At 35.2% G+C, this 12,629-nt stretch overlaps 1 protein-coding gene across 8 annotated transcripts in view; it reads left to right on the forward strand.

Annotated features, from left to right (window-relative positions):
• The window catches only part of LOC106666708 (rho guanine nucleotide exchange factor 11), a 237,147-nt gene that overhangs the window by 156,593 nt on the left and 67,925 nt on the right, over nucleotides 1-12,629 (forward strand). For 7 of the 8 annotated variants that reach the window (XM_014394066.2, XM_014394068.2, XM_014394070.2 and 4 more), the window contains 3 exons: nucleotides 9,453-9,530; nucleotides 10,408-10,619; nucleotides 12,346-12,572. In XM_014394066.2, coding sequence (XP_014249552.1) covers nucleotides 9,453-9,530; nucleotides 10,408-10,619; nucleotides 12,346-12,572 — 517 coding nt within the window. The remainder of the gene's footprint in view (nucleotides 1-9,452; nucleotides 9,531-10,407; nucleotides 10,620-12,345; nucleotides 12,573-12,629) is intronic. The other variant, XM_014394067.2, reaches the window with a different exon arrangement.

The following is a 12,629-nucleotide window of genomic DNA, read 5'->3' on the forward strand; positions in this document are numbered from 1 at the left end:
ACGTTCCACCGTATGACGGGAGGGTACCCAAATAGATTTATCTTCAGTAAAATCAAGACAAATTTATTTACATTTTATACATATCTCCCGAATTAGCGGTCGACATGGCGCGTGCCGTTTTGGGCTTCTTATAAAACCGTGGGGAATAAAAGGTCGTTTGCTTCTTCTCCTATCATCTGCACATAGTTCGAATTTTTCTGTCGCCACCGTTTAAAAAAAAATAAAGTATGTAGTTTATTTCCCCAACACACTCGGGAAAAAACGCCATATCTCAACATGAATTGTCATACATTGTGTCCTCATTTGAAAGATGAAAGCAGACTCATTACCGCCTATTATACGCGCAACAAAACGGAACCTGACAAGCTGGCGTCCTTCCTTATACGCCTCTTATCAATTGAAGAAAAAATAGAGAATGTCCATACCTCTCGAGGCTTTTCTAAATACTAACTGCAAATGTTCTTAATAAAACGTCTTCATCTTTATTTATGTGAGGCATAAAGTAACGAAATAGTGATAGGAAAATGAAAGAGAAGGTTCACCTCAGGTCTGCAATTTGGTATTTTTCTGGTAAGACACAAACCAGCTAGAAAAAGCAGATTAAATATTGAATTCCATGAACTTAACCACTCATTCCATTAGCCCCTTCCCTGGACAAAAACATATGACAGCATAGTTTGATCTTATTATTGATTATGTCGTAAATATTTTGGTCATTTTCGTCTACCCTGATCGTAAAGACAAAACCAGCGAGGATAGGCTGACCGAGCATTTTTATAGCTATTCCTTAATCATTCTTAAATGCTTTAAATTCTACGAACATATCCCTTATTCCAGTAACTTCTCATTCTGAACACAAAGCAGATGACCTATCTTAGAAATTTGGTCGTTTTCGACACCCTGGTCTGTAAACAAGATCCGCGAGGATAAGCCTGCCATGATTTTTTCAGATCATTCCCTCAAGCAATCGTAAATACATTCAATTCTTTGTACCCATTCTAGTAGTTTTCCCTCCTAGAATCAAAGCATATCCTGTAATTTGATTGTTCCGATCATCCTTGTGTGACAGACAAATCGGCGAAGGTAGGCGGACCATGATTTGTCCTATATTTAATTATACGGATTACCACTCGTTTAGCAGCTCCTCCTGGGGCCGAAGACAAACACGTACCCTAGAAATTTGGTCATTCCCATCGTCCTTCTCTGAATGACCGAGTCATCACGGATAGGCGGGGTATCATTTCTTCATTATCATTCTCTCAAGCAATCCTAAATACATTCAGTTATATGATCATATACCGCTCATTCCAGAAGGTCTTCCTCCTGGCCCGTAAACATATGTTAACCTTAGTAATTTGATTGTATCCGGCCATTCTCGTATGACAGACCAAATCAGCGAGGATAGACGGACCGGGTGTTTTTCAACTCATTGCTTAAATCTGACTTACCCTGGATCAAGTGCAACCTATACACTAAGCATTGTCCGATCTCCCTTTTCTTTTGTTTACTGTTATTCGACTGTTCTATAAAAAAATATTTCCTATTAATCTGGCCGTTTGTTGCAAATAATCTTAAAACAGAATTGGTTTAGTCAGTCGGATGCGTTTTGGCTTTTCTTTGGGGAGCACATCTTGCTGCATTTTGATAATTTGCGATCATTTTGGTCTGGCAGAAGCATTTCGGGAATTCACTATCTTTACCCCTTGGTCAGGGTTATAAGAAGGGAAAGGCAAGTCAAAATATTCTCAATTAGCAGACCAGGATGATGGGAAACGGACAATGTTATTATTATTATTACATAAGACGAAATATTTTGAAATTCAAACCGAGTATTTTTGTGTATATGATTTTATCAATAAAGTACATTTGCCAAGTTTGTTGGTTTATTGAAAACCAGACCATTTCAATCACCAGCAATGGTCGAATTACGCAAGTGCTGTATGACTTTTAGATAATTCCGGTTTCCCGGCTGCCCTAGATAGTATTTCCTATCGGCGCACCCTTCGAGAAACCGGGTAATTGTTCCGCCCTAAAGGGCAATCCTTTAGTCTAAGGGCAAGGTCATCCAAATGTCAACACATCCAAAGTTCGTTTCACCGTTTTCAAAACGCCAATTTTCCCTGATGCCCGAGACAGAGACCTGACATTTTTTTGAATCACGGCCGGGGATACATTGACATTTTCTTCTACGTAATCAAGCCGGGTGCTTCCATCGGGCGTATGAATTTTTTTAAATTTAGAGTAAATTTCTATTTAGACGTGTTCTGACGTTCGTACGGTTTGTTCAAATATAAAACAATTCGACGGATCCATTTTTCTTAAGGGGAAAGATATTTCTCTTAGGGCATTTTTATTCCTCCACCGGGTTTTCAGCGAGGCGGACGTAGTTGTGACGTGACGTAACACCGGTTTGCCCTACCCGGACGTCATAATCGCAAATAGAACGCAAAAAACAACCCTTTAAGCACTAAATTCAATGAAGTAGGCTTAATTTGTCTCAGCCTCCGTGAGGATTTTTTTACAAGTAACCTTGGGGTTTGACATAAAACATGTTTCAGCTGTATTTGGCAGTTGTGTTGATGGAATCTGGAATCCTCTTCCGGACTTACCCTGGGTCGATGATTCAGAAAATATTCAACTATCAAAACCCTTGTTTATAAATAAAAAGAGGATTATTTCTGTTAATTGACTTGGTAAACCATATTTCTAAATTTGTCTACTAGTAATCCAATGTCCTTTTAACATTTAAGCAGTAGGGATAATCTTTCTGTGATACTGCATTAATCGGCAAAGTTTACCTTCAGGATGATAACACATAGCCAATCGATAAATTTGGTCTTTTCCTATCATTCGGGTCCGCCCTTCCTCGTTGAGTTGGTCTACCATACGCCTAAAGAAATATCAGAGCAGCAAGGATGAACTGAAAAGGCCAAGCGACTAATTGTTTCAGTGTTCACTTTGTACTTAAATTTCAGCTTAAACATGTTGTAATTGTTGTTGAAGAAAAAGTTAAAATGTAGTTTCGTTACAATTAATCTGGTGTACCTACCCTCTCTGTCAGATCCCCAGCTCTCACCTGAACGGAAGATCGTGTCTTGCTTCACACTGCTTTATCCCTAACCAACCGCTGATAAATAGACTCACAGTCCTAGAGCTAGGAACACCTATCAGAACGACCAAAGTACAGGTTCATCCCCTTACAGCCTCAAGAATAAATCTCTCAGTACTTCATTGATTACGCGTCATTTCTTAATCTGTGATTATTGATATTCAGTAATAAGGAGAAAGTAGTTAGTAGGACATAGTGCATACAGGAAATAGTTTGTGAGGTTGCTGGAAAGTAAGACCCTGAGCAAGTGAGCTAAGAACGATATGAATCCGGTCGAGTCGATTGGCAAAAGCCCTTTTGATATTGAAAGCGTCACTGGCAGAATCGTCCTGTCTGTCAGGTTCAAAACAAAAGAGATGCCCTGCCCGACACAGTCACCCAACTGCGATTTAATCTCACAATGGATACTTTTGTCACTTCTACAATGCCAGTTGCTCGTATCGGCTGACAGGAACGTGTTGGCTTCGTAGCTGTAGCAAAGAATTAAAAAAAATGTTCTCGAATGGTGGATAAATGTAATATTAATAATATTTCCAATCAATAAAAAAAGACGTGAGATAAATCACAAAATCTTATTAACCTCATTATTTTTACTTATTATTGATTGCGTACACAAACAAAGAACCCTACACCCTTTTAAACCCAGTAATTCTCAATAGAAAGGAAAGATATTCTTAAAAATATTCTGTCACAAACTGAGCGATCTTTAAACATAGCGAAAACAACAGTAGATAAATTTAAATTTATCAGGAAAAAGGCTAAATAAAAACAGTCTAATCCTAGGAAACCATACTCCCAGAAGTACTCTTACAAAAAGAAGAAAACCTTTTATTAAATAGTTTCATATGTACATCGACTACTAGGCCACATCAGCAGCAAATGGCACGTCTGCAACAACCTTCCCATCAACAACTACTAATAAATCGACAACGACTAGACAACATCAGCAGCAAATCGCACATAAGCAACAACTTGTACACATCAGAATCAACATACACATCAACCACCACTTTAACACATAAGCTGCAGCACCAGCAACTCGGACATTTCAACAATAACTTGAGCACATAAGCAATTACTCATATATCGACAATTCTGGCACATCAGTAACAGCTCTCACAAAGCCAGAACTTTAATTCATCAGCATCAATAGGCAAATCAACCGCAACTCGTATAAATGGGCAGTAATATTCGGGCCCGTCAGAAACAACATACACGTCAACTGACACTTCAACTATAACTTGAACACATGAGCAACTACTCATACATCGACAACAATTTAATCACACTAGCATCAATATACGCATCAACAACAACAACTCTGATAAATCAACAGTAATAATCCGGGATCGTCAGAAACACCATATATTTACAACCACTCAGACGCTTCAACAACAATTTGGACACATCAGCAACGAATAATGCACCCTTCGCCAGAACTAGGACACTACAACTTGAACTATAATTTGAACAGATTAACAAAAACTCGTACACATCAATGACACTAGGACACCTCAACGAAAATTTGAACATATCGACAACAATTAGTACACATCAAGAACTCACGAACATTTTCAAAACCTCTCACAACAGCATAACTAGAACACATCAATAATTCGTTTATTAGCTATTTATACGCATTATTTGGTCCATTCAAAACGCAATATTAAAAGAAACCGAACCGATGATTACAATAATTGACCGTAACCGGCCAAGAAAAAAAACCCAGATTTAATCCATCAAAGACGCCGACTAAAGAGAACACCGACTCATCCTTTTCAACATTTTTCCTTTCACTAACGGAAAAAGAGACTGGGCTAAATGGAAATCACACAAGTCTACGTCTGAAGATGGCGAAATGCCGCTTTACGACTAACAGACTGAACCAGCGATAGGCGGTCCAGGATGATCTGAAACGACCAAACTACAAAAACGGAACTGTTATTTTCCCTGATAACCATAGATATCTAGTAGTACATATATCTAGTTATCTCAGATTCATTCATCTATAAAAGTTAGCATTTATGTAACGTGAAAACAGGTAAATAGAATTATCGGTGTCGGTATGATGGGAGAATAATCGTTTAAGTAAACTTTCACACAAACAAAAGAAAATTACTGCCAGTTGACTTTTATAGGATTAATACAGGGATCAGAACGCCTCATTTGTCAATGAAATGTCCTTATTATATATCTTTTGATACTATTACCTTATTCTTCTTTTGTTCTATTGTATTCTATTTGTTTATTTCTGTGCGCTTTACAGGGAGGAAACTTCGACGTGTGATAAATTTTATATAATATTGTCAGTCATTAATGAAAATTCGTAACTGTAACAATTTGGAAGTAAAACTTTGAAAATCGTGCGGGTCCTTAATTTGATGATGAGTGCGTTATTAGATACTGTGGTCGTTAAAAAAAAGGCTCTTCTCCCTTTTCTTTCGCCAGGCAGAACCACTCGAGTTAATGTTGAAGGTTCTCATAAACCATGGATGAAAAATTCACGAACATGCTGGTTTTTAGAGCGAGTGAAGAGGGTCGGTGACCTGCAACATTGATCCACCCCTTGTCTTCCGTTAACCAACCCTTCGGCACATACCACCCTTGTGTTGCCGGAGGTCCTCAGCCCCCTGCGACACGAACTAACGACTATAACATCGACGGTATCCTTAACGGCGATTTTCTTCACCGACTCAACTGTGGCTTTAAATATTTGTTATTTTGACTGATAAACGATCGTGTATTCGCCAGGTCACGATTTAACATCGTGTTTTTAATGAATATTACACCAACTGAGTTAAACAACTTAAATTATGTCAGTTCAAGGATTTGTTTACTCTTTTCTCATATAAAACATAACACTGAACGGGAATTTTTTTAATTTTAATGTACTCCTCTTTAGTTTATATAAAAATAACAATTTAAAAAAAGTTGTTTTCTATAAATGGTATTTTGACTATTTGGCGTTTGTTTTGCAATTAATTAGTGATATTTGTTGCTAATAGTTTAGGAGGAAAAAATTGATTAGTCTAAATTGTGTAGTCAATGTAGATCTCAATTCTTTTGCACCCCAGGATTCACCCTCAAACAGATATAGCTACCTTATACAGAAAAAAAGGGTTTAATTAAACAAATGCCAGAGAATTGCCACTGGCTCACTCAGCATACAGACTTCATGTAGGAAAGGAAAATTGTTGCACTAGGTCATAGATCTTGTTGGTGGTAGATTGCAGGAGACGATTCTTCTGACGAACTCCTTGGGAGGACTTAGCCTTCAAAATCAGACTCAGAATTCAGGTGCTGATTTCACTGCAGAACTGAACTGAGTATTCTGAACTCAACTGATCTTACTGACAGTCTGTGATATGGGCCAGTCTTGACCCTGACTCAGCCAGGAGCGGCTTCAAGTTGTGAGAAATCCTCGTCCCACAAGACTTGAACAAAGCGGCTATTTACAAAGTGTAGATGCTGGCTAGGTCTCAGGGTGCTGTACAGTGTACAATAATATTGATTTATTAAACTTAAGTGTTAAAAATGCAAGCCTTATTCTATGCACAGCTTGTAGAATTTTCACTCTTGATTATAAATAAATTCAAGCGTCCAGGACACCGTGTTTTATTGTAGAAAAATAAATATTACAGATTAGGTTTTCAGAAGTAAAATCAAATAATATGAGTGACTTTAATAATGTAAAATATGAACGCAAACTCTCTTATAAAACACTAGTGCATAGAATCGTATTCTAATTATTGAACACAAACTAAATTTGGTCAGCTGTGCCAACAACTTGAATTATGATAATTCATGGATAATTTTTCTTTAAAAATTTTACCTATGCCTAAGACCTTATACCTAAGGACTATCCTTCCTCTCTCATTAACTTAATTAATTAATTAAGTCGGATTTTTTTATTTGGAATGAGCAATGTTGACAATTTCATTTTAGTTCTTTTTGTGGCTTTGAAGTTTCATCATAAGTCTTCAGTTGATTTAGTTCAACGCATGGTTGATGTCAATGTTTTGCCATGTTGTCTGAAAGGTGATAGATATACTGTTTCATATTATAATATACATAGTTTTTGATTAGTTAAATTTGGAATTGTATAGACCTTATTTCCTCCCTTCTTGTATTGGGTTGTCCGGAAAATAATGCAGGATTTTGGTATTAAACAAAAAAAAAGAAACTAGTTACTTTAAAGCAATGTTCTTTAATCAAAATAATTTCCCATACTCTCAATACATTTCTCCCAACGTGTTGGTAACTTATTAATTCCGTCTGAGTAGAATTCAGAATTTTTAGAATTGATAAAGTCAATAAATGCATTTTCCAGTTCCGTTTGATTTTTGAATATTATGTGTTCTAAGTAGTGGTCCAGGTGTCTAAAAAAATGGTAGTCAGTAGGCGAGAGGTCCGGAGAGTAGGGTGGGTGAGGCAAAGTTTCATAGCCAAGCTCCAATAATTTTTGTGACGTTACACGTGACACATGTGGTCGAGCGTTGTCATGCAACAAAATGGGCCCTTTCCGATTGACCAAAGAGGGCTTCATTACTGCCAATTTCTGATGCATGGTATTAATTTGGTTACAGTATGATTCAGCATTGATGGTTTCGCCAGGATTTAAGAAGCTGTAGTGTATTAAACCAAATGAAGCCCACCATACCGTAACCATTACCTTTTTTTGATGAGTTGGGGGCTTTGGAAAATGTATTGGAGCTTCTCCTTTGTCGAGCCACTGTCCAGAACGTCTAGTGTTATCGTAGAGAATCCACTTTTCGTCACATGTAACAATTCTGGCCAGAAATGGGTCATTTTTGTTTCGACAAAGAAGTGATGCACAAACATCAAAGCGCTGATTTTTTTGGCGATCGTTTAATGAGTGTGGAACCCAATTTTCGAGTTTTTTCACTTTTCCAATCGCCTTGAGGTGGTCAGCGACGGTCGTTTTACTGACTTTGAGTTGCTCTGCACCCACCACTGATCGCAGAACATCATCATTAAGAGAGGAAGGCCTTCCACGACCTTCTTCATCTTCAAGGCTGAAATCTCCCTCCCGAAATTTTTTAAACCACCTTTGCACAGTGCACTCATTAACACAACCCTCGCCCCAGACTTGGTTAATGTTTCTAGCCGTTTGGGCTCCGCTTCGGCCGAGTTTAAACTCGTAAAAGAAAATCGTACGAAATTCTCGCTTTGACATTATAAGGATGACTGAATTATTTCCAAGTAGCGGAATGCTACAGAGGTAAACAAACAATATCATTTGGAAGAGGATTAATAAGTGTTGACATTCATACAAATGAGTAATCCTGTAAACGTAAACAGAATATTTTATATAGATTTTTTTTAATGAAAACTTAAAATCCTGCATTATTTTCCGGACAACCCAATATCTTACTTTAGACGGAAGAAGCAAAGTTATCAAATTTAGCATTTTAGTTCTTTTTGTGGCTTGGAGTTTTGTCAATTCATTAATTGACGTAGTTCAAGGCATGTTTTTCTATATTTTCTGAAAGTTACTAGACATACAAATTATTATACATTAGTTTTTAATAAGTTAAATTTGGAATTTTATGGACTTTATTTCCTCTTTTCTCATATCTTACTTTAGACGGAGGAAGCTAGTTGTCAATTTTAGTGTTTTAGTTCTTTTTGTTACTTAAGTTTTCTAGAATGTCTTCAGTTTATAGAGTTAAAGGTTTGGTTGTTGTTTAGAAAGTTACTGGACTGGTTCAAAGTATTTACATAAAGTTTTCGATTAGTTAAATTTGGAATTTTTGAAACACCACTCATAGAATATTCTTTCATGATATTTCATTATATTCTTTCATTATAAATAATTTAAATTATTTCCAAATATCCTTTAAGAAGTAAAACAAAAGTAATATTCTGTGGTTGTTACATGAATTGTTATGACATTCAATGTATCTTGCATATATTTATTTTAAAAAAAGAGGGAAAAATGTAACGTTCAGATTGCAATTCCATTTAATTATGTCAATTTTGAAATTGCAGAATGACAAATCTCATTCTCTAATCTCTTAGAATCTTTATCTTTCATTTTAAATAATTTAAAATTATTAAAGACATCTATTGTAGAATAATAAATATCCCAAAATACGCTTTTAGAAGGGTTTGTACAAGTACCTTAATTATTGAAAAACAGCCATTTGCTTTATTTTACACTGACAATGAGTGCTAATTCAAATAGAGTCCTTTCCTATCATTCACTTCGGACCAATACTTGCAGATATATCTCCATCCCCTTATGCCGTCCATTTTTGTTTTCTCAAACACTTTTTTAGTTAGTCCCTCAGTTTTAATTGAACAAATTGAATTTTTTCAGTGATGTTGAAGTGGATGCACAGACCCTGTCGTTCAAATCAAATTCCGGTAGTTCATCAAATTCTAGTCTATCAACAAGGTAAGCTATTGTTCAGTTCATTTTCTTTTTAATTTTCTGTTTCTTTTTCTTTCTTTTCTTGTCTTTTTTGTTTAAACACCTCTCATTATATACAATTTTTTTTCTTTAATTTGTTAGTTTACAATACTCTAGTAACTCTTTAACACTTTAATATTAACAAGCACTTCTAGTTTCAACTTTAACTATAGTAAAGTGAGTCATAAGTAGAAAAAAATATAAAAAAATGATTGAAAATAGTTACTCTTCTAATTTCAATTATTAAAGTTTATTTTTATTTTATTTTATTTATTTTTAATTTGCAAAAAAGGTTAGCAAGGATTTTTGTCAATTTTGTCAAATAAGCAATACCATGTTTTTTTAATAAGTAATTGACTGTTTTTATATGAACATTTAATCATTTACAAACATTTATTCATCAATTGTTCGATAAACTCAATAATAATATTCAACATTTTGGACAATTTATTTGTTTAAACCCCTCATTTATTTTTTCATTTTATTTACTTTTTATTTTTCCTTCTCAATTGGCATTTCTGAGCATTTCGTCACGTGGTTGAGGTAAGTTTTGCATGATTTGGTTGCCCTTTTTTTAAAAACAAAAACGCTAATAATTCTTAATTGCGGTTAGTTCACTCAATTCTAATTGTAATGTCTACTTTTCAGGTATTTTTTCATTAAAAAAAGCCTCATGAATAATCACCTTTTTACCACATTCAATACATAACTTCTATCTTTTTCATTTTTTCTTTTCTCTTTGCAGAAAATACTTATCAACCTACTTAGGCATAATTTCTGAATATAACTTTTTCCCTCTCAAATTGAACTTGCAAATTGTTGATTTCATTAGTTCAAATTTTTTTCTTCTTTTGTTTTCCAGAAGCTTGGAAAGCCCAAGTAATTCCCTCGAAGGTGTAGGTGCTAGTCAGCAGCAGCAACAAAATCAACTGCAGCAGTCACAAAACCAACAGCAACCTTGGGACTCAGATTTTGACGACGAGGCAGACCGATCCGACTGGACTACTTCTGTTCCTGAAGAGGTTCATAAGAGTCTCTCTTCAAAGGAGAGGAAACGACAAGAAGTAATCAATGGTAATCTCATCCATTTAGTAGTTTACAACTAAGGGAAAAGTCTTTAAAATTAGAAACTATTGAAATTAAGTTTTTAATATTAATCAAGTATATTGTTAATCAATCGGTTAACTAGTTTCTACTAAATTTTCTCAGAATAATTAGTATTTGTAATAATAGTCACAAATTTTCTTAGTTTTATTAATTTTCATCAAATAGAAAAAACCTAACTGAAATATGATGTAATTGACAAATTGTGAAATATCTCGTTGAGGTGTGTGAGCTGATGTTGTTTTAGTTCAGTCTTGGTCTGACAGACAATGCAACCTACATTATCTAGATTATACGGCTACTTTACATTAGTGCTGTGGCTAATAACTTTAATGCTGACATAGATGATCAGAAATGACCAAAATGATTAGTGTTGGTCTGTCGTCAATGAAGACTTGTTGAACCTGCATTTATTGGTGTTTTTGTTGTTACTCTAACTTTTTTTCAACTTTGGTGCATCTTGAGTAAGGAACTGTTTTAATTTCAGTTACAGAACTGTGCAAACAGTGAGATTGCGCAAAGCCAAAATGCATTTTAGTAACAACAGAACCTGGATGTAGACAGACTGAGTAAGACCCTGTACTGATGCCATAGAAATACAAGTTTATACACATTCAGTGTTTATATATTATTTTTATATGTGGGGGCATGCTATATCAAAGACAAAATCAATGAAGATTTGTCATCATTTTAGTTTATAATAATCAGGGTAATCGGAAATGACTAAACTTTGTAGTAAACAAATTTTGAACATATAAATCCGTAGTGACATATTCAGTGTTAGACTATTGTCTTATCCTAACACTGAAATGCATCAGTAGATCAACACCATAGTGAGGATGATGATGATCAGTTACAATCAAATTACCTTTTCCCCACAGACAACCGCACAGTGAAATCTCGCAATATTCTAAATAACTTGCTTATGTGATAAACTCCCAATTGGACAGTAAATTTTGCCTTTATAACGTCATGTTTCTTAATTCTATAATGACTTTTCAATTTTATGAATAATGCAAATTAATAATTTTCAACATGAATACAGTTACAATGAGGATATTCTCAAAAACAGTTTATCTACAACTCCCTAATATACTCGACCAATATTTTAATTGTAAATATTTTGTGAATGTCATTCATATAACAAGATGATGTAGTGTGGTCCTCACTGACAGACGATGGTGATTAAATATTTTAAATTGGGTACCGTGGCAACCGAGTTTTTTGGGTGTTATTGTCAGCTCCAGAACCTGCAGCCGAGGGTTATATATCCACAGTTGCCCCTGGAATTGACTACTTGATTGAGTTGGGAGGAAGGGTATCGTGAAAGAAAGGGCCAGGGGGACAGTAGGAATTGAACCCATGACCCCGCGGCCTTTAAGCCAAGAGACTCTCACCACTCAACGGTTCCAGTATTTACTAATTAATTATGTCTCTATAGTATATACCACTGTTGCAGGCTAATATAGAAAAAGCCAGTAATTTTTTTTGCAATTCCAATTTAATTGTTTTTATAAAAAGCAATACTGTATATTTTTGTGTGTATTGGTTTGAAAAGATTGGGGCAAATTTAACGTGTATACTTGTAAAACTCTTTTTAAACACCCACCCTATACATTGAGGTCTGGTGTTAATGAATGCAACCCAAAATTAAATATTGGTCATTAGATAACACTTTCCCATTTTCTGTTTTCAGAGCTCTTCTACACTGAGAGATCTCACGTAATGGGACTGAAAGTTCTTGATCGAGTTTTTTATAAACCTATGCAGGAACAACATATTCTCTCTCCTGATCAGCTTCAACTTCTATTCGCCAATTTAGAAGAAATGATCGCTTTTCATTCTCAACTTAATTCAGTTATGAAGGAGAAAAGGAAAGAAAATCCGATAGTTGGTGAAGTTGGACAACTACTCCTAGACCATGTAATTATTTATTAACTGAATGGTTTGATGTATAATTTAAATGTTTTTCTCGTAACT

Source organism: Cimex lectularius, unplaced genomic scaffold (assembly GCF_000648675.2).
Source record: "Cimex lectularius strain Harlan isolate CLEC.00 unplaced genomic scaffold, Clec_2.1 scaffold2, whole genome shotgun sequence".
Taxonomy (NCBI): domain Eukaryota; kingdom Metazoa; phylum Arthropoda; class Insecta; order Hemiptera; family Cimicidae; genus Cimex; species Cimex lectularius.